Source organism: Musca autumnalis, unplaced genomic scaffold (genome assembly GCF_047663935.1).
Source record: "Musca autumnalis isolate F117 unplaced genomic scaffold, ASM4766393v1 scaffold_5, whole genome shotgun sequence".
NCBI lineage: Eukaryota > Metazoa > Arthropoda > Insecta > Diptera > Muscidae > Musca > Musca autumnalis.
This window is the reverse complement of record NW_027412088.1, coordinates 116,785,443-116,805,746: the sequence shown is the minus strand read 5'-3', so window position 1 is coordinate 116,805,746 and position 20,304 is coordinate 116,785,443. Positions and strand designations below refer to the sequence as shown.

The window sequence follows — 20,304 nt, the reverse complement described above, 5'->3', positions numbered from 1 at the left end:
TCAGCTCTTTATACTGAACTAGGTCAGTAATCTAGTTCATAGTTCACTGTCCAGTTCAATCATTGGGATCAAAATCGTTCACCGGCTCTTAATCGGTCGTTTGATGATAACGCATACATGCAACAAATACAAACAAACAAAAGACTAATATAATTTAACTACTCCATAACAAAAATATAACATTTACATAGTTTTATTGCATCCTTAAAGAAAGATTAATTAATTTTAGAAAAAACATCCTTCATTTAGGTGGCTGGCAAAAAATCTTATGTTGTGTGTGTGTGTAGAAATTGTCATTGCGAAAAAGCTTTGTGCGTGTGTGTTTCTTTTTATGTTTTCCTTTTTCTATCCAAAAAGGCAGATTCATTAGGTAATCGATTCGACATATTGTAATATGTTATTGCTCTGTTCCAGAACCTGCAAGAATCTACTAATTTTTACTACGATAACAATTTTTCCTTTATGTTATCGGAAAAAATAGTAAAAACTAGTAGATTCTTGCAGTTCCGGAACAGAGCTTATGTCTCTATGTTTTTTTCATGGTACAATTAGAAAGGTAGATACCTCAGCCCAGCTGATCGAATCTAAAACGTCAAAAAACTAGGAATTCGCCATGAAAAATGAAAACAAAAAACCATATGATTCGGTAAGTAAGAGATAGCATGTCTACACTTTATAGAGAAACACAAGCGATAAAAAGAGACAACAAGAGACCATTTGGCGAAAATTTTGACAGTTTACATTACAAAAAAGTTGCTTTGTTGTAGCAATTCGCCGATGCATCTACCTTTCTTATTGTACCATGGTTTTTTTGTAGAAATCTCATTTTCGGACAGCTATTCCATGTACCTTGATCCAAAACGTAAACAAACTGATCACATTACGAAGGCATCCCTTAGCATAGACGACGCCGTCACTTTATGTATTTGTGAACGACATGTTGAACTAGATTGTGAATCGTTCGTTGATCGTACGGTCACCGACTGATTATAGTTGAATTAGGTGAACTATTATGAACTATATCGACTGATCTAGTTCATACGCTCTTTTCAATGAATCGTTCAATTGAACTAGTTCGTTCATGAACTATACAACTCTATTAATTACACTACGTATACATCAATATTACTAAATGAGCGTTTATACCCTCACATAGAGCTGTCAAACTATCGATAGTCTGACTATCGTTTTGGTTGTTGTCGTAAAACAAAGGTGGCTTCGGCCACGAAAATATGTTATTTGGGTTATCTGTCTCGAATTATTTAAAAAATATTGGCTCTGTAGTGGGATTCTGTAACTACCGATGGAATTAACGACAAATGTCGATAGTTAACGATATTTGTCGGTAAGTGCTATTCTGTATACAAATTCTACCGATTTTTATGTCGGTAATTATCGAAAATCATCGGTCAGTTACCGACGAAAAATTAGGAGTCGTTAAGTCTACCGACATAAAAGAATTTTCATATTTATTTATTGATTTATTTATTTATTTACAATTTAATTACAAAAGTGGTAAAAGCATTAGCTACAAAGGCCATCAGCTATGCTTGACGTCGACGATTGCGCCACATATTGGGCATTTATTGTCCGCGTTTTTGTTAATTAGATGTTGATGTGTTAAGATCGTATGTCCCATACGTAAGCGGGAGAAGATCTTAATTTTCTTCTTTTCAGCATTTGTAGGATATACTGGAACATGGTTATGTGGGTTTACTGCGCTGTAATGGTGATGTTGAAAGATGTTCACATTATTTGTATGTTGTTTTTGAAGATAACTTTTGATGTGGGATTTGAGATCCATGCTTTCAATAATTGAATCAGCTATCAGGGGTGATTTGCAGGCATGTTTAGCAGCTATATGTGCAAAGGTATTACCAGGGCCCTATTCCTCTAAACAACTTATTGCTTTTCATTTTGCATTTATCAAAAAGTAGTTATTTTGAAAAGTGATAACCTTTTTTTGTTCCACAAAATTACTTTTCAATTTCCCTTGCACTTAGCAAATTTGTCTATCACTGTTTTTTTTAGCACAGTTGTTGTGCTCTCTTGCTCAATTTTTCCGCCATATTGGTAAGTCTCTCAGGTTTCTTGCAAAGTGTGAATGATATTTGTTCCACAGAACGTTTTATCATCTTTGCATTATTTTTTACTTGGCAATAATAAATAAGACATGTAAAATTGAGACGAGCGAAAAAATTAAATGAAACTGATATTATTAAAAGTAAATAAAATAAAATAAAATAAAATAAAATAAAATAAAAAATAAAATAGAATAGAATAAAATAAATTAAAATAAAACAAAATAAAATAAAGTGAAATAAAATAAAATAAAATGAAGTGAAGTGAAATAAAGTAAAATAAAATGAAATAAAGTAAAATAAAATAAAATAAAATAAAATAAAATAAAGTAAAATAAAATAAAATAAAATAAAATAAAATTAAATTAAATAAAATATTTTAATATGAAATAAAAATAAAATAAAATAATTTTAATAAAGATTAAATAATAATTAAACGAAATAAATTAAAATAAGATCAAAATAAATGAAATGAAGTTAAATAAAATAAAAAATAAAATGAAATAAAATAAAAAAATAAAGCAATATAAAATACAGTGTTCGAAAATAAACACTATGATATCGTACCGTACCGTACCGTTCTGTACCGTACCAAGATGGATAGGTACACTACGATAGTGTACCGCTCCGGAACACAAACACTAAAAAATATTTTAGTGATACTGTACCGGAACACAACGATAATCGTAGTGTACCGCATGCCGGAGCACTAAAAATCGTAGTGCTCCGACTGCGGAGGACTAAAAATCGTAGCGTTCCGACTGCGGAGCACTAAAAATTTTAGTGTTCCGACTGCCGGAGCACTGGGTTAAGAGATTACCTGAGAAAAACTAAATCTTCCATATCGTGAGCTGTTGGGTTGTATAATGTTGTGTACAGGTCCGATATCAACTACCAAATTGGCTATCTGGGCAGATTTCAATAAAATCCACCAGAAAATCATTAACAGAATTTGGAGAGAATTGCAAGATGTCTCCAATTACATTTCATCGAAGAATAACACACATTTTTTCCTTTTAAAATATTTCCTTCATAAATTTTAACCGTGAAAAGCTTATGTACAGTAATGTTGTAGCGTACAACATAGTCGACCTCGTTCCGTTGTTTTTGGTTTTTTTTTTAACATACATGCAACATGCAATTAAGTACCCAGCAAACCAACATCGGAAGAAACATCAGAGTTTGGACCGAATTCGGTCCGAAAGTCGGATGAAACGTCCGAGTTCGGATCCGAATTCGGTCCGAACTCTGTCCGAAAGTCATATGGCGTGGTTGACGTGTTCGGTCTCCGAATACCGTCCGAACTCTGATGAACTGTCGTATAAATTTCTGATTTATTTACTGACTATAGGACAGATATCGGTCCGAATTCGGAAGTAAAATCTTATGAAATTCGAAAGTGTTTGTCGACTTTCGGACTAAACACCTGCATAGATACAACTGAATATATCAGTTCCAACATTTTTAAACATTGAGTGAGTATGGATATGTAGAATGTAGTTTCAGTTACAAGTTGATACTGATACTTTTTCAAACAGGTATGATATGAGTTGGTATAGACAGAAAAAAAGGAACATATTTGTTTATATCTGGTTTGTACAAACTGATATAAATGGATATTGTTAATTACAAATGAGGTCCTACAAATCTCTGTCAATCCCATGCTATAACTTATTTGACCCGAAAGTCAGGATACAAAATCTGGTTAGACATGGTGCTACTGGACCGAGTACTACAAACCAAATCAAAAATGTGAATTTCGAATTTCTTCAGAATCATTCCATGGACCAATAACAAATTCTGCATTATGAAAACCATTAGGAATAACAAAATCGTTTAATTTGTTATGGAGAGTATATTATGGTTGTCATTCTGTTTATAACTCCTCGAAATAATAATTTAAGATCATATAAAGTGTATATGTTCTTTATCAGCCTGCTTCTACACCGATATAGCCCCATGACTGTACTTCTGTGGAAATGACTTTAATGTCCGAAGTATGTAGGTGGATAATACTTCGGTAAATGTATTGTAGGTCCATTCAGCTTGGAACAACCCCTACCTTACAAAGTGACGCGTCGTTTTAAGTGCTTTTGAAGGTATTATTAAGAGAACTTAAGGTCAATCCCCGACCAGAACAACAACATTATCGGCGGTGGTGGCCTGAGTATTTCTGTCATATAAACTTATTTACAAGTTGTGTCGTAAGATACTCCGTTCGGGCTCGGCGATAAAAGTAGGTCCCGTATCATAGTGCCAATATGAATCGCTGTGCACTCATTGATATGGAAGAAGTATGCTTTCTCCCTTCCGGGATGTTGTAGGCACATATAATATATAAGTATTTGTTTAAACTAACCATAGGAAAGCAAATATGTTACTCTCTCTATCTCCCTCTCTTTTTAATCAGTACCACACCAATTTAAAAATGTAACAAGCTAACATTTCCCTGCGGGAAATAAATTGGTTTAAAGGTATTTTAAACCTAGTTTTGAAATACCCACAAAAAACGCTTCAATATAACAAAACTATTTGCAATAAATATTTGGAATATAATAAAACTATTTTTGATAAATATTCGCGATTTCATTATTAGGTCGGAAACTTTTCTAGTAGCCCTCGTACATTCCACTCACTGAACCCAGAAAAACATTCAAATTGATGCGTTCAGTATAAAAATGTTTAAAAATGTTATTTTTTATGAAATTTTCCTTAGAAGTTATTCACACAAGCCTGTTACACCTATAGTATCTGTTGGTATCTGTAGTATTTGAAAAATATCTGTTGTACAACAGATACTTGAGAACGAAAAAACAAATAAAGTTCTCACTCGTTCATATACAACACAGAACTGTTTCTAACAGTTATGTTATTGTGAATATACACAACCCAAACAATATCATAACTGTAAAGGTAAGGTCACATTAGGCAAATATTTGCTCCAGCGACCGGCATTGTGCACTTACTGAGATCAAATGAGTGTTATAATACATTGAATTTATGCTCACTTGCTCTCAATAAGCGCACACTGCCGGTCGCTGGAGCAAATATTTGCCTAATGTAACTGTACCTTTACACTCATTCCCACATGTATATCATATTATATCTGTTATGTATATGATATATCTGTTTTGTTGATATAAACAGTTATACCATTGCACGTGTTTATTTCGGACCGAATTTGGTCCGAAGTCAGACGAACTATCGTATGAACTTCTGATTTATTTACCAATATTCGACCAGAATTTGTTGTTATTATTAAAAGATGTTGAAAATACACAGTTAATTCATGAAATATCCAAATCCTATAAAAGTTTATCTACTATAAACATATTAAAGGTTTTAATATCATCTTATGCTGTGTTAAACTTGGTGGAAAAACAAACTGTGGAGAACAACAAATTCTTCAGCACGATCTGTGAAATATGTAAAACAATTGTTATTAATATATGAAAAAATAAATGTCTTCACATGCAAAAAAAATTTGATACACATAGAAGTGTTCAGAAAGTTAAATTTGGTCATATACAAATATAAAACATATGACTTTCCACGGAATAATGTTGAAGATTGACAAAAAAAATGTTTACTTTCATTACCTTAATAAAAATAAAGAAATATGTATGCAACCGATCACTATGAATAACATTTAAACACTATTATGCATCAACACGCATAACAAAAATAAACCAAATTTGTTCACCGATACAGAAATTAAAACCCGAGCACTCAATTTTTCGTTCGTACTGCATCAACAATTACACTTTCTTTTATCTCTGCTTATGTACACTTAATTTTGCCAAAGCAGCACAAGAGAAAATAAAAAATTCCCTTCAGAGAGGGAGAGAGAGGACGGGAAAAGTTCGTCAGACTAGTCGGACAGAGTTCGGACCGAAGTCGGTCAGACGCGTCGGAAAAAACTTACGACTTTGAGCAGACGCGTCGGACGTCCGACATTGTGTTTGCTGGGTAGGTAAAGACCTAAGTTTTTAAAATTTTAATATGGTCTACGATATTTGCTACCATAAAATGTATTTGTTTTTTTTTCTAAGAAAATGTTAAGGTCCTTGCCTTAGTTTTTAGTTTAGTACTTTTAATTTAATTTTTATTTGTTTATTCTTGGTAATTTCAAAGTCCGAAGATCACATATAACGAATTACAATCTACAATATACTACTCGTAATTTCGAGCGGAAATAGCTCACATCAACAGAATATAACATAACATTATCAAAATATATTAAACCTCATAACGTGGATATTAAACACGATAAATACAAAAATTAGGAGTTTACAATCAAAAATGCTTGAGCATAAATTACTACTCAATATTCAACGGGAAAAAACATTAAGGTCAATCATATAAAAAATTAATAAATTACAATTATAAAATAAGTAAAATATAATTTAATTCATTTATATCTACTCAAATATCTGCCAATGGCAGAATCACTGTTATGCATGCAATCAAAGACATATTGGGGAGAATCTTCTAAAAAATATGCACAGAGGCTTGGACTCAAATCATGTGGCAATGAATTAAATGTTCTAACTACCCTAACAGAAAATGCACGCTCGAAAGTGATGTTAGCTTAGGAATTCTAAGTTGAGGGTTCCTTGTCGATCTAGTATATGTAAAATGCTGCAATAAAAATGAGGGGAATTGATATCTAAAAACCTTATAAAAATGCAAAATACTTCGCCCAACTACAAAATCTTGAAATTTACAACCAACCAATTTTCAAACATACGTAGTCACATGCTAACGAACATTGAGCGAATATACAGAACGGATAACACGATAAAATACCAATTAATATTAATAAAATCACCACCCAACGTCCCCGAGTAGACTTCAATATAATACAATATCAAAGGCAGGCTCTAGCTTTTTCGTAAGCTCCAGGGAAAAAGAAAATTCAACACTATCAGGCATGTCACAGATTCCGATCGGAATGGTTGCAATTCCGAAATTTCATTTCGATCGTTTTTGTCTTAGCTTCTTTAGATTCCGATCGATTTTGTGAAGTCAAAAAACTTAATTATTTATTTTAAATGCGAAATTAAATGTAAATTTGTTAATAAAACAACATTTTAATTATTTCTAAGTGTTTTTAGAGTGTTTTAAAGTGGCAGATTTAAACAAAATAAAAATACAATTCCGTTAGCAAAATCAAAAGTGGTTTCATTCCGAAAAATTCTTCGTTTTTCGTTTTCTGAAGAAGCTAAATTCCACTTTCGATCGGAATTCATTTCTGTGACATGCCTGTATATAACTTCCTCAAAAGAAAATTGACTTTAAAAACAATCAAATTAACCAGAGTACTTATTATAAACAATAAAGTCCACAGTCTTCGAAATGTGCCATCTTTCACTGAGACACAAAATGAATATCAATTGTTGGTTCGTTTTGATATAAAAAGAATGAAATTTTAACCTTTATTAAAGACAATTTTAAAACTAATAAAAAGTAGCCACGACGTACTATAACAAGTAAAGGAATGGAGATTTGATGGTTTCGTACAAAAGTTTGCTTGGATTTTTTTGAATAAAATTATCCCTATTTATCTAAAAAAAGAAATAGGAAAGGCATCATTTCAAAAACTGAGAAGCCAATTGATAATTCCCTTCGCCTGGATGAAATCATGATATTGGTAGCGATCAGTAAAATTTTGCAACACTGTCAGTTCGTTTTGAAAAACAATACTCTTTGTAATAGAGGGTAATAAATGAAGTTGAGCCAAAGGGGGAATACTCCACTCAAGCAATCGAAAATGAGATTGAATCTTCAACAATAAACAAAACAAACAAAAAACAGCTGAGGCACGGGCGAATGGAGCTTTGTTAAAAACAAAAAAAAAAAAAAACAAAATTCCAATAACAACCTCACAGGCAACTGTGTTGGTGTTCCTAGAATACTAGACACTTAAAGAGTTCGGTTTTTCGCTAAAAAGGCATCATTTCAAAAACTGAGAAGCCAATTGATAATTCCCTTCGCCGGGATGAAATCATGATATTGGTAGCGATCAGTAAAATTTTGCAACACTGTCAGTTCGTTTTGAAAAACATTACTCTCTGTAATAGAGGGTAATAAATGAAGTTGAGCCAATGGGGGAATACTCCACTCAAACAATCGAAAAAAAAAAATAGGAAATTTTACAATCTCCCGCTACGATTGATTAAGTCCATTGACCTAATCAGTTTAAAATCTTATATTAGAAGCAGAATAAAAATACATCCATTTTAAATAAATAACTAAAAACAAATGTGTATGCTTTTGGTATACATATATCCCAACAATCACATCCGTGGCTCATGCCAATCAGAACACACTGCTATCAATGATGGTACCATTTCTTATTAGAAAACTTCGTGCATGTAATGCCACTGATAATGAACCTCAATTTCATGTGATAATTTAGAAATAAGAAATAAAGGCGCGTTCTTTGTCTGCATAAAAATAAACATTTAGTGTACTATGAGAGATGACAGTGTTTCCAATATGCAAACACATATGCCAACATGAATTTTATAAAGAACTGTGTACCTAAGCTGCTAACATTTGGATTCTATAGATTATGTTCAGATCAAATCTACATTAACATTACAACAAACATACCAACAAATGAAAAGAAGAAAATGAAAACAACGGAAACAAGTTGTTGCATTAGGGAAGACCGACCACACTACGTCATATTGAATGTAAACATCACCTTTAGAAGTTCAACAAGCATGAAGCACTCGATTGTGTCCCCCTCGGAGATTATAAAACTACGTACTTTAGCAGTTTCATATGTGTGTATTTATGTTTTGTAAGCATACATACATATTTTATTTGAGAATGGGTAGGTACAACATTTAACGATACAGACGTATGACGGGGTGGGGTGATTATGTCCATTTGTTACGTAGCTACGGTGCACTGAGTCATTTTCTGAACGTTTGTATAGAATTTACGTAGCAAAACATAAAAACAAGAAAGTAACCTCGTGAATAGAGGTGTAAAGAAAAACATATTTTTCAGCTGAACTTTGAAAATTTTACAACATATGAATTACTGTATTCGTAGTCGTAGTTACACGAGGTTATGTTTAAAACAAAGGGAATTTATTTTAAAAACCATTATGCTAGAATTAGTTTTGAATACGTTTGATAAGGCTCAAAGTCTTTTATGTAATGATGTCTGTTGTTCGGGTCTTCATGTCCATTCTTCTAGTAGAAGCACATAAATAATTAATTTTTCCATCGACAACGATAATTGAACAGTTTTAATTGAGAAAATCGAATAAAAGCAAGACGATGCTGGTATATAGGTACCCGTATGTAATAAATTAATATATCTGACAATGAAAGTATATTATTTTTCGCTGGCACAAACAAATGACAACCAGAAACAAACTCAAACTAATTGGAGAGCTCATTGATTACGACATTTGCTATAAAAATCAGGAAAATGCGAGAAATAATTCCGCATGTTTTCTTAAAAATTTGACAAAACCCTGATATGGGGTATATATTTTAGTAATAACATTTCTAATACTAAAGGCTAATAAATATACTTACAATCAATACATTGTTATAGATCACCAAAGCGTTCGATGCCAACTCCCTCGGCATTTCTGAATTATCTGCATTTAAGAGTAGCTTCCAACGACCTGTTGCAAAATTGAATGCCCACAGCTCTTGAAAAAGCATACAGGCGTCAAACCGTGTGACATTCGGTGTTCTATTTGGATTATATCCCCCAAGGGAGTACAAATGTGATTCAGAAGCTATGATGCGGTGGCCACTTCTAGCTATGGGAAATTCTCCTGCATCATGATTCGCTTTGTACTGACATCGAATTAGTCGAAATGGTTGAAAACTGTAGGTATGCTTAACTCGTTCCCGATATCGATTTAACATTCTGTGCAGCCGTTGTAAAGAAACGCTTTCATGATCAAAATTAGAATCGTCGTCACAATCAATTTCATCTGATGACCAAGAATCTTGCGGTACCAGGTCTTCTAATACATCGTAATCGTCACTACTTTCATCATCTTCGTCGCCATCATCTGCACCTTCTTCTGCCCCATCACTATCATTATCACTGTCCTCTACGACGTCCATTGCCACATATTCTTCTTGTGCACCTATTTCTTCCAATGCCAGGTTCTGTAATGGTTCATAATCTTGTCCCTGCTCCTGTTGCTGCCGCTGATGTTCGTCTTCTTGGTCCATGTTGATTTCCTTTCGTTCTATCACCCCTCTAAAATATGTATATGTATGACTGATAAGTGCCTTATTAAGATTATTTAACAAACTCTGCATGAAAAGAACGACAAGTTTTAGTATTTTCATAACAAAGAATTGCTACAACAATTACTCGCACTTTTTTAACGGAAAAGTTTTTAACGGAAAAGCAGCAGATGATATAAAAATATTAGTTTGTTAAATTTTTGATTTTTGATACAAATTATTTGCCTTTTACGTATTAAACATGGACCAGCTGACTGATACCACTACATCTACATGTGGGGCTGTCAGTTTGACGTTGCCTTACCTTACCTTTTTCACAGCTCTTTGTCAATTTGTTTTGTTGTATTTTTATTTATTTGATTTGATATCCGTCAAAAATGGTTATGGTGAATTTTGGAGTAGAGGTTTTGCATCTCCTTACACGGGATAAAATTCGAGTGGGAAAAAGAAAAATATCCTAAATACAACTTTTATATTTGTTGCTGTAGGATACTTGAGGCACCAATTATTAATGTTTTGCTTCTATTTTTCCTTCCGTAAACAAAAACACGTACTACGTCACAAGAAAGACAACCAAGCCACTTCAACAAGAATGTCGTCGTTGCCGATTTTTAATTAATTACTACGAGTTCATTTGAAAGATCTAGTTCAATAGCTCAGCTCTTTATACTGAACTAGGTCAGTAATCTAGTTCATAGTTCACTGTCCAGTTCAATCATTGGGATCAAAATCGTTCACCGGCTCTTAATCGGTCGTTTGATGATAACGCATACATGCAACAAATACAAACAAACAAAAGACTAATATAATTTAACTACTCCATAACAAAAATATAACATTTACATAGTTTTATTGCATCCTTAAAGAAAGATTAATTAATTTTAGAAAAAACATCCTTCATTTAGGTGGCTGGCAAAAAATCTTATGTTGTGTGTGTGTGTAGAAATTGTCATTGCGAAAAAGCTTTGTGCGTGTGTGTTTCTTTTTATGTTTTCCTTTTTCTATCCAAAAAGGCAGATTCATTAGGTAATCGATTCGACATATTGTAATATGTTATTGCTCTGTTCCAGAACCTGCAAGAATCTACTAATTTTTACTACGATAACAATTTTTCCTTTATGTTATCGGAAAAAATAGTAAAAACTAGTAGATTCTTGCAGTTCCGGAACAGAGCTTATGTCTCTATGTTTTTTTCATGGTACAATTAGAAAGGTAGATACCTCAGCCCAGCTGATCGAATCTAAAACGTCAAAAAACTAGGAATTCGCCATGAAAAATGAAAACAAAAAACCATATGATTCGGTAAGTAAGAGATAGCATGTCTACACTTTATAGAGAAACACAAGCGATAAAAAGAGACAACAAGAGACCATTTGGCGAAAATTTTGACAGTTTACATTACAAAAAAGTTGCTTTGTTGTAGCAATTCGCCGATGCATCTACCTTTCTTATTGTACCATGGTTTTTTTGTAGAAATCTCATTTTCGGACAGCTATTCCATGTACCTTGATCCAAAACGTAAACAAACTGATCACATTACGAAGGCATCCCTTAGCATAGACGACGCCGTCACTTTATGTATTTGTGAACGACATGTTGAACTAGATTGTGAATCGTTCGTTGATCGTACGGTCACCGACTGATTATAGTTGAATTAGGTGAACTATTATGAACTATATCGACTGATCTAGTTCATACGCTCTTTTCAATGAATCGTTCAATTGAACTAGTTCGTTCATGAACTATACAACTCTATTAATTACACTACGTATACATCAATATTACTAAATGAGCGTTTATACCCTCACATAGAGCTGTCAAACTATCGATAGTCTGACTATCGTTTTGGTTGTTGTCGTAAAACAAAGGTGGCTTCGGCCACGAAAATATGTTATTTGGGTTATCTGTCTCGAATTATTTAAAAAATATTGGCTCTGTAGTGGGATTCTGTAACTACCGATGGAATTAACGACAAATGTCGATAGTTAACGATATTTGTCGGTAAGTGCTATTCTGTATACAAATTCTACCGATTTTTATGTCGGTAATTATCGAAAATCATCGGTCAGTTACCGACGAAAAATTAGGAGTCGTTAAGTCTACCGACATAAAAGAATTTTCATATTTATTTATTGATTTATTTATTTATTTACAATTTAATTACAAAAGTGGTAAAAGCATTAGCTACAAAGGCCATCAGCTATGCTTGACGTCGACGATTGCGCCACATATTGGGCATTTATTGTCCGCGTTTTTGTTAATTAGATGTTGATGTGTTAAGATCGTATGTCCCATACGTAAGCGGGAGAAGATCTTAATTTTCTTCTTTTCAGCATTTGTAGGATATACTGGAACATGGTTATGTGGGTTTACTGCGCTGTAATGGTGATGTTGAAAGATGTTCACATTATTTGTATGTTGTTTTTGAAGATAACTTTTGATGTGGGATTTGAGATCCATGCTTTCAATAATTGAATCAGCTATCAGGGGTGATTTGCAGGCATGTTTAGCAGCTATATGTGCAAAGGTATTACCAGGGCCCTATTCCTCTAAACAACTTATCGCTTTTCATTTTGCATTTATCAAAAAGTAGTTATTTTGAAAAGTGATAACCTTTTTTTGTTCCACAAAATTACTTTTCAATTTCCCTTGCACTTAGCAAATTTGTCTATCACTGTTTTTTTTAGCACAGTTGTTGTGCTCTCTTGCTCAATTTTTCCGCCATATTGGTAAGTCTCTCAGGTTTCTTGCAAAGTGTGAATGATATTTGTTCCACAGAACGTTTTATCATCTTTGCATTATTTTTTACTTGGCAATAATAAATAAGACATGTAAAATTGAGAAAAAATTAAATGAAACTGATATTATTAAAAGTAAATAAAATAAAATAAAATAAAATAAAAAATAAAATAGAATAGAATAAAATAAATTAAAATAAAACAAAATAAAATAAAGTGAAATAAAATAAAATAAAATGAAGTGAAGTGAAATAAAGTGAAATAAAATGAAATAAAGTAAAATAAAATAAAATAAAATAAAATAAAGTAAAATAAAATAAAATAAAATAAAATAAAATAAAATAAAATAAAATAAAATAAAATAAAATAAAATAAAATAAAATAAAATTAAATTAAATAAAATATTTTAATATGAAATAAAAATAAAATAAAATAATTTTAATAAAGATTAAATAATAATTAAACGAAATAAATTAAAATAAGATCAAAATAAATGAAATGAAGTTAAATAAAATAAAAAATAAAATGAAATAAAATAAAAAAATAAAGCAATATAAAATACAGTGTTCGAAAATAAACACTATGATATCGTACCGTACCGTACCGTTCTGTACCGTACCAAGATGGATAGGTACACTACGATAGTGTACCGCTCCGGAACACAAACACTAAAAAATATTTTAGTGATACTGTACCGGAACACAACAATAATCGTAGTGTACCGCATGCCGGAGCACTAAAAATCGTAGTGCTCCGACTGCGGAGGACTAAAAATCGTAGCGTTCCGACTGCGGAGCACTAAAAATTTTAGTGTTCCGACTGCCGGAGCACTAAAAATCGTAGTGCTCCGACTGCGGAGGACTAAAAATCGTAGTGTTCCGACTGCGGAGCACTAAAAATTTTAGTGTTCCGACTGCCGGAGCACTAAAAATCGTAGTGCTCCGACTGCGGAGCACTAAAAATTTTATTGTTTCGACTGCCGGATCACTAAAAATCATAGTGCACCACGTGTTGGAACACTAAAAAATAATAAAGGTATTATGTTTTCTTAGGTAAATTAAATATTTGGTTAAATTTGATCAAATAAAAATAAAGATGACTGTTACATCCATGTATGTTTAAATTAGTTAAACACATTGCGAAATTTGGTCAAAATTATGAAAAAACAATATTTAGTTTTTTTGTGGAATGAAGCACAAAGATCGTCGTGCCGGAGCACTAAAAATCGTTTTGTACCACGTTTTGAAACTATTAGGTAATGAACCATACATGAATTTATTATGATTTCTGAGGAAATTAAATATATATATATATATTTTTTTAATAAATAAAAATTAAAAGAAAATGTGAAAAACATCTGATTTAGTTTTTGGACAATGGAGCACTAAAAATCGTAGTGTTCGTCTGCGGAACACTAAAAATCGTAGTGTTCCTACTGCCGGAACACAAAAAATTGTAGTGTTCCGACTGCCGGAGCACTAAAAATCGTAGTGCTCCGACTGCGGAGCACTAAAAATTTTATTGTTTCGACTGCCGGATCACTAAAAATCATAGTGCACCACGTGTTGGAACACTAAAAAATAATAAAGGTATTATGTTTTCTTAGGTAAATTAAATATTTGGTTAAATTTGATCAAATAAAAATAAAGATAACTGTTACATCCATTTATGTTTAAATTAGTTAAACACATTGCGAAATTTGGTCAAAATTATGAAAAAACAATATTTAGTTTTTTTGTGGAATGAAGCACAAAGATCGTCGTGCCGGAGCACTAAAAATCGTTTTGTACCACGTTTTGAAACTATTAGGTAATGAACCATACATGAATTTATTATGATTTCTGAGGAAATTAAATATTTATATATTTTTTTTTAATAAATAAAAATTAAAAGAAAATGTGAAAAACATCTGATTTGGTTTTTGGACAATGGAGCACTAAAAATCGTAGTGTTCGTCTGCGGAACACTAAAAATCGTAGTGTTCCTACTGCCGGAACACAAAAAATTTTAGTGTTCCGACTGCCGGATCACTAAAAATCGTAGTGCACCACGTGTTGGAACACTAAAAAATAACAAAGGAGTTATGTTTTCTTAGGAAAATGAAATATTTGGTTAAATTTGATTAATAAAAATTAAAATAAAATGTTACATCCATGTAAGTTTGGTTTGGGTTTTGGACAATGGAGCACTAAAAATCGTAGTGTTCGACTGCAGAACATTAAACATCGTAGTGATCCGGCAGTCGGAACACGACGATTTTTAGTGCTCCGCAGCCGAACACTACGATTTTTATTGTTCCATTGTTTCGATTTTTAGAGATCCGGCAGTCGGAACACTAAAATTTTTAGTGATCCGGCAGTCGGAACACTACGATTTTTAGTGCTCCGCAGCCGAACACTACGATTTTTATTGTTCCATTGTTTCGATTTTTAGAGATCCGGCAGTCGGAACACTAAAATTTTTAGTGATCCGGCAGTCGGAACACTACGATTTTTAGTGCTCCGCAGCCGAACACTACGATTTTTATTGATCCATTGTCCAAAAATCAAATCAGGCGTTTTTCACGTGTTCTATTAAATTTTATTCCTAATTTGTATTTATTAAAAAAAATTATAAAATATTTAATTTTCCTCACAAATCATAATAAACTCATGTATCCACAGTCAGAACACCACAATTTGTAGTGCGCCATTGTACAACAACCGAATCAACGTTATTAATTAATATGTATACATACATACATGGATTTAGGAGGTGTATCTGAGTTTTTATTTATTAATTTGTACTTATCTCAAAAATTATAAATATTTAATTTTCCTCGCAAATCATAATAAACTCGTGTGTGGTACATTATCATTACGTTATTTTTTAGTGTTCCGACACGTGGTACACAACGAACACTACTACGAACGACTGCGGAACACTACGATTTTTAGTGCTCCGACTGCGAAGCACTACGATTTTTAGTGTTCCGACTGCGGAGCACTACGATTTTTAGTGTTCCGACTGCGGTACCCATCGTTTTTAGTGTACCAAAATGTGGTACACTACGTTAATCGTTGTGCTCCGGAACAGTATCACTAAAATATTTTTTAGTGTTTGTGTTCCGGAACACTAACACTAAAAATATTTTAGTGGTACTGTTCTCGGAGCGGTACACTATGTTAGTGTACTGTTTATTTTCGAACTCTGATAAAATGAAGTGAAATAAAATAAAATTAACCCACTTAGGGCCGAGAATTTGTTTTGCGAGAAAACTTGAAATTGTTTATGAAAATTTTATTTTTGAAAATTTTTAAGCATTTTTTATAAAATAACTTTTTTCTCTAAATCGTATAGTTTTTCTGCAATCGGGCCTTCTTTTAAAAGTGCCAAAAACTTTGGAGGGTAATATTGGTGTATCCTTACATGCCAATCCCTTGGTTTTTGATTGAGAAAGTACTCTTACTATATTCCTAACAAATCCCTGACCCTATATGATTCTAACATTTATGCTTAAACTTTTATCGCATATTTAAATTTTTCATCAAAAGTCGAAAATTACAAAAAAGTCAATTTTTTTGAATAGCTTGGGTTTTAGGTCGATTGCGTGGAAATGCGTAGGTCAAATGAAGCGTTATAAGCGTGAAATGACAGATAACAGACAGTACTATAACAAAATGCAAAAAACCCCACAAAAATATTCGAAAAAACCAGAGTTTTACATCCATTTTTGCAACCATTTTTGGTGGCGTTTAAACGACCAGTGGCTTTATCTGGGTTAAGTGAAATAAAGTAAAGTAAATTGAAATAAAATAAAGTTAAAAAATAAATAAAATAAAGTAAAATAAAATTAAGTGAAATAAAATAATCTAAAATAAAATGAAGGGAAATACAAATAAAATAAAATACAATAAAATTAAGCGAAATCAAACAAGTAAAAAGCGTTATGTTCGGCATAGAGTAATTAGTTTTCTTTCTCCCCAAAGTGGAGAAGTTTCTCGTCAAATTATAACTAATTCGTTCTAGAAATGTATCTAAAAACCTTAAAATAGCTGAAATCGGACGGTACTGCTATATGGAGGCTATAAAAAAACGTAGACCTATATCCATAATTTTTTGTGGAGACGTTTCTTTGTGATTGACTGAATTATATAGGGCTTTTTTTGCAACGAAGTGTGAATGTCTTTTTTGTGAATATCGTAAACAAGTCAAAGCATCTTAACGTCGTCATAAGTCTATCTATTAGTTTCAGTTTTATTACACATTTTTCATAAAAAATTGTTTTTTTCTTGGCCTCCATTCTTTTATTCTTTTTATTTTTCCCATTTTTCTACCAAAAAAACAAAACTCCGACATAAAATAAAACTCACAACAAAGTGACGGCACAACAATCAGCTGTTCTAACCCTTGTAAAAGTACAATGGAATGTTTACAATACTTTTAGGTCGAGTAAATTAACAACCCTGTGGTAAATTAAACTTTCATATATTTTGTTGTTGTGGTATTGTAAACACTTGTAGATCTACAATATTAACAAGATGTACAAGATCTACAATGCCACTTTACAAACATGAGTGAATACCGCTATTGTAAAACTATCCATTTTGAAACGAATTTACAACCTAAACCCAGAAATAGGGTGTAAAATGTTGTATTTGCCATTCAAAACACCCAAATAAATACCCGGTAAATACCATCTCTAACGCTGAAGTAGGATGGTTGATTCAGAGGGTAGAAGTTCGGAAAAATCTTTACAATTTCTTGTCATAACCGTGTTTTCAGTATTTCCGAACAAAATCTCGCTTTAGCAATGTACATTGGCAAAGAGAACGTTTACCTCGCAAATTTAAGGCAAACTTATCAAAATTTGATCTGCAAAATCAAAATGCAGAGTTTTCTGTGGAACGAAAGAGCAAATTTTTTTGCAAAATCTTAGCAAAATACGCTTTGCCGTTACAACTTTTTACTTAGCAGAAATAACGTTTGTGGAACAGAAATCAAAATAAGAGCTACATTATTTTGAAAAGTAAGCAAACTCACTTTATAATTAGCAACTTATCACTTATCAAAAAATAATGGTTCTGTGGAACACTTAACTTTCAGCATTGTCAAAAATATTGATAAGTGCAAAATGAAAAGTTGATAAGTTGTTTCGTGGAATAGGGCCCAGATAAGCCAACATGGCCGGGTATCCATACAAGTTTAATTTTGTTTACATTGGATATAAGAAGGTCTCTTATTTTATTTATACCAGCCCAATTTGAGTTTGATATGTTTTTAATGGACTTGATAGCAGATAAGCAGTCAGTCAAAATTAGAGTTTTTCCCTTGTTTAGTTTTGCTATGTGTATAGCTTCCAGGATACCAGCTACTTCACCGGTGAAAACAGAGCTGTATATTGACAAAGCTTTAGAGGCAAGTACATTACATCATTATTAACGACTGCATATGCAGTTGTGTCATCATTTTTTTGATGCGTCGGTAAGAATCGTTGTCCAGTTGATGTGTTTGGCGATTATTTGATTAGTGAGTGAAATGAATACGTTGTTGGGAGTGTTTTCTTTTTTTATAGCATGATAAGGAAACGTCACAGGAATCCTCTGATAATAACCATGGTGGGTATTTTGAGGCATGGGTTGTTACTTTGCCCATGAAGTTTAATATGTTGTTGTGTATACAGTCATATATTAAGTGGGGTTCAGACGATCAGTTTTGACTGACAGCTTTGCTCAAATAATCGGTTGCTTGCCAGTGTGGTCGTTCATTTTTGTCAATCATCAGGCAACCACAAAATTTTTTGTGGATGTTGGACAGTCAGCTGTTGGTTGTTTGTTTGTTTGACCGTGTGAACGAAACAACGTCAGTCAAGATATAAATAAGCAGAGTAAATATCAAATAAAAGTTAAAAAAGTCGTGTGTTTTTATTAATTTGATTGATTATTATTGCAAATAAGAGATAAAAATAGCAGATAAAAATCTTTTCCTTCATTTTAATATCGGCCAAGCAAAAAATTGCAAACAAAACGACAAACATGGACAACGAAAATGAATTTTTAAAGGAATTTTTATGTTGCTACGAAATGCAAAGATGCCTCTGGGACATAACCAGTCCAGAATATATGATGTGCGACATTAAAACAAAAGCATATGGAGAACTACTAAATGTTACGAAGAAATACAAGAAGGATTGTTCTATTGACGACGTCAAGAAGAAAATAAACGTAATCCGCTCATCGTACAGAAGGGAATTGAAAAAATAAAGCAATCTGAATCTTCTGGAGCTGGAGTGGACAGCGTTGGCTCAGAATCTCAAATTTCTTTAAAATATTCACATGTGAATATTGTTTTCGGGAGGCTATCCATTTTTTTACCCATTTTCTTCTTCTTGTCACTTTATTTTCTTCCTCTAAAAGCGAAAGGATCAAAAATGCACATCCAATCTTTTTGTCATCCATATTTATTAATAAAAGTTGTTATTTATATGATTTTATAGCTATGTGAACACAGTAATTTTTCAACTTGACTGTTGGTTTGTCATCCAACTTGAATGACTGTTTGGCCGCTACGAACAGCACAACAAAACTGAAGCAATCGATATTTGACCAAAAGCTGTCAGTCAAAACTGATCGTCTGAACCCCACTTTAGAGTTGTATAGTTCATGAACGAACTAGTTCAATTGAACGATTCATTGAAAAGAGCGTATGAACTAGATCAGTCGATATAGTTCATTATAGTTCACTGAACTATAATCAGGGTTACCAGCCAAGTCGGGCTATAGGAAAGGTTCGGAATTAAATGACTAACATTAAAATAAATAAATAATTCGAATATACAAATTTCGAATGATTTGTGATATAAATGCTAGTCTCCAAGCTTAGCCTTCGTCCACCCACTAAAAAAAAAACACCATTCAATATGCCTGATGATCGGTCTAACCACCCGTGAAACGTAGCATAGTGGTTGAATGTGTGGGACTTCGGTGGATTCCTAATTTTTCAATGTACCTATTAGGTCTAAATAGCTCAACTCGAAAGAGAATTAATTCAAATATCACTCTAAAAATGACCTTCGCCTTAATAAGGCAAAACAAAAAAAAAATGATTTCAGCATGAACCAGGCTGGGATTCGAACCTAGGACCCCAACAACCAAGTGACACGGTTGCAGGCGTCTTAGCGTTCTAAGCCACCATCAACTTGTCAAAGATTCCGATGACAAATATTGATGATCAAAATCTTCTGATACAGAAGAACAAATAAAATAAAGG

At 32.6% G+C, this 20,304-nt stretch overlaps 1 protein-coding gene across 7 annotated transcripts; it reads right to left on the bottom strand.

The window, feature by feature from the left end:
• Positions 1 to 63: 63 nt before the first annotated feature.
• LOC141405395 (uncharacterized) lies at positions 64 to 10,898 on the bottom strand. Of its 7 annotated transcripts, none has more exons than XM_073989678.1 (3): positions 10,628 to 10,898; positions 9,644 to 10,328; positions 64 to 87 (listed from the first exon to the last, which is right to left on the bottom strand). In XM_073989678.1, exons 2-3 carry the CDS (start codon positions 10,298 to 10,300, stop codon positions 79 to 81), a joined length of 666 nt encoding a protein of 221 aa, XP_073845779.1. In that variant the 5' UTR covers positions 10,301 to 10,328; positions 10,628 to 10,898; the 3' UTR covers positions 64 to 78. The 7 variants fall into 7 exon arrangements, with proteins under 7 accessions (XP_073845779.1, XP_073845780.1, XP_073845773.1 ...); XM_073989679.1 differs by lacking the exon at positions 64 to 87 and adding an exon at positions 1,445 to 2,152; XM_073989672.1 differs by lacking the exon at positions 64 to 87 and adding an exon at positions 1,445 to 1,721.
• Between the last annotated feature and the right edge of the window lie 9,406 nt (positions 10,899 to 20,304).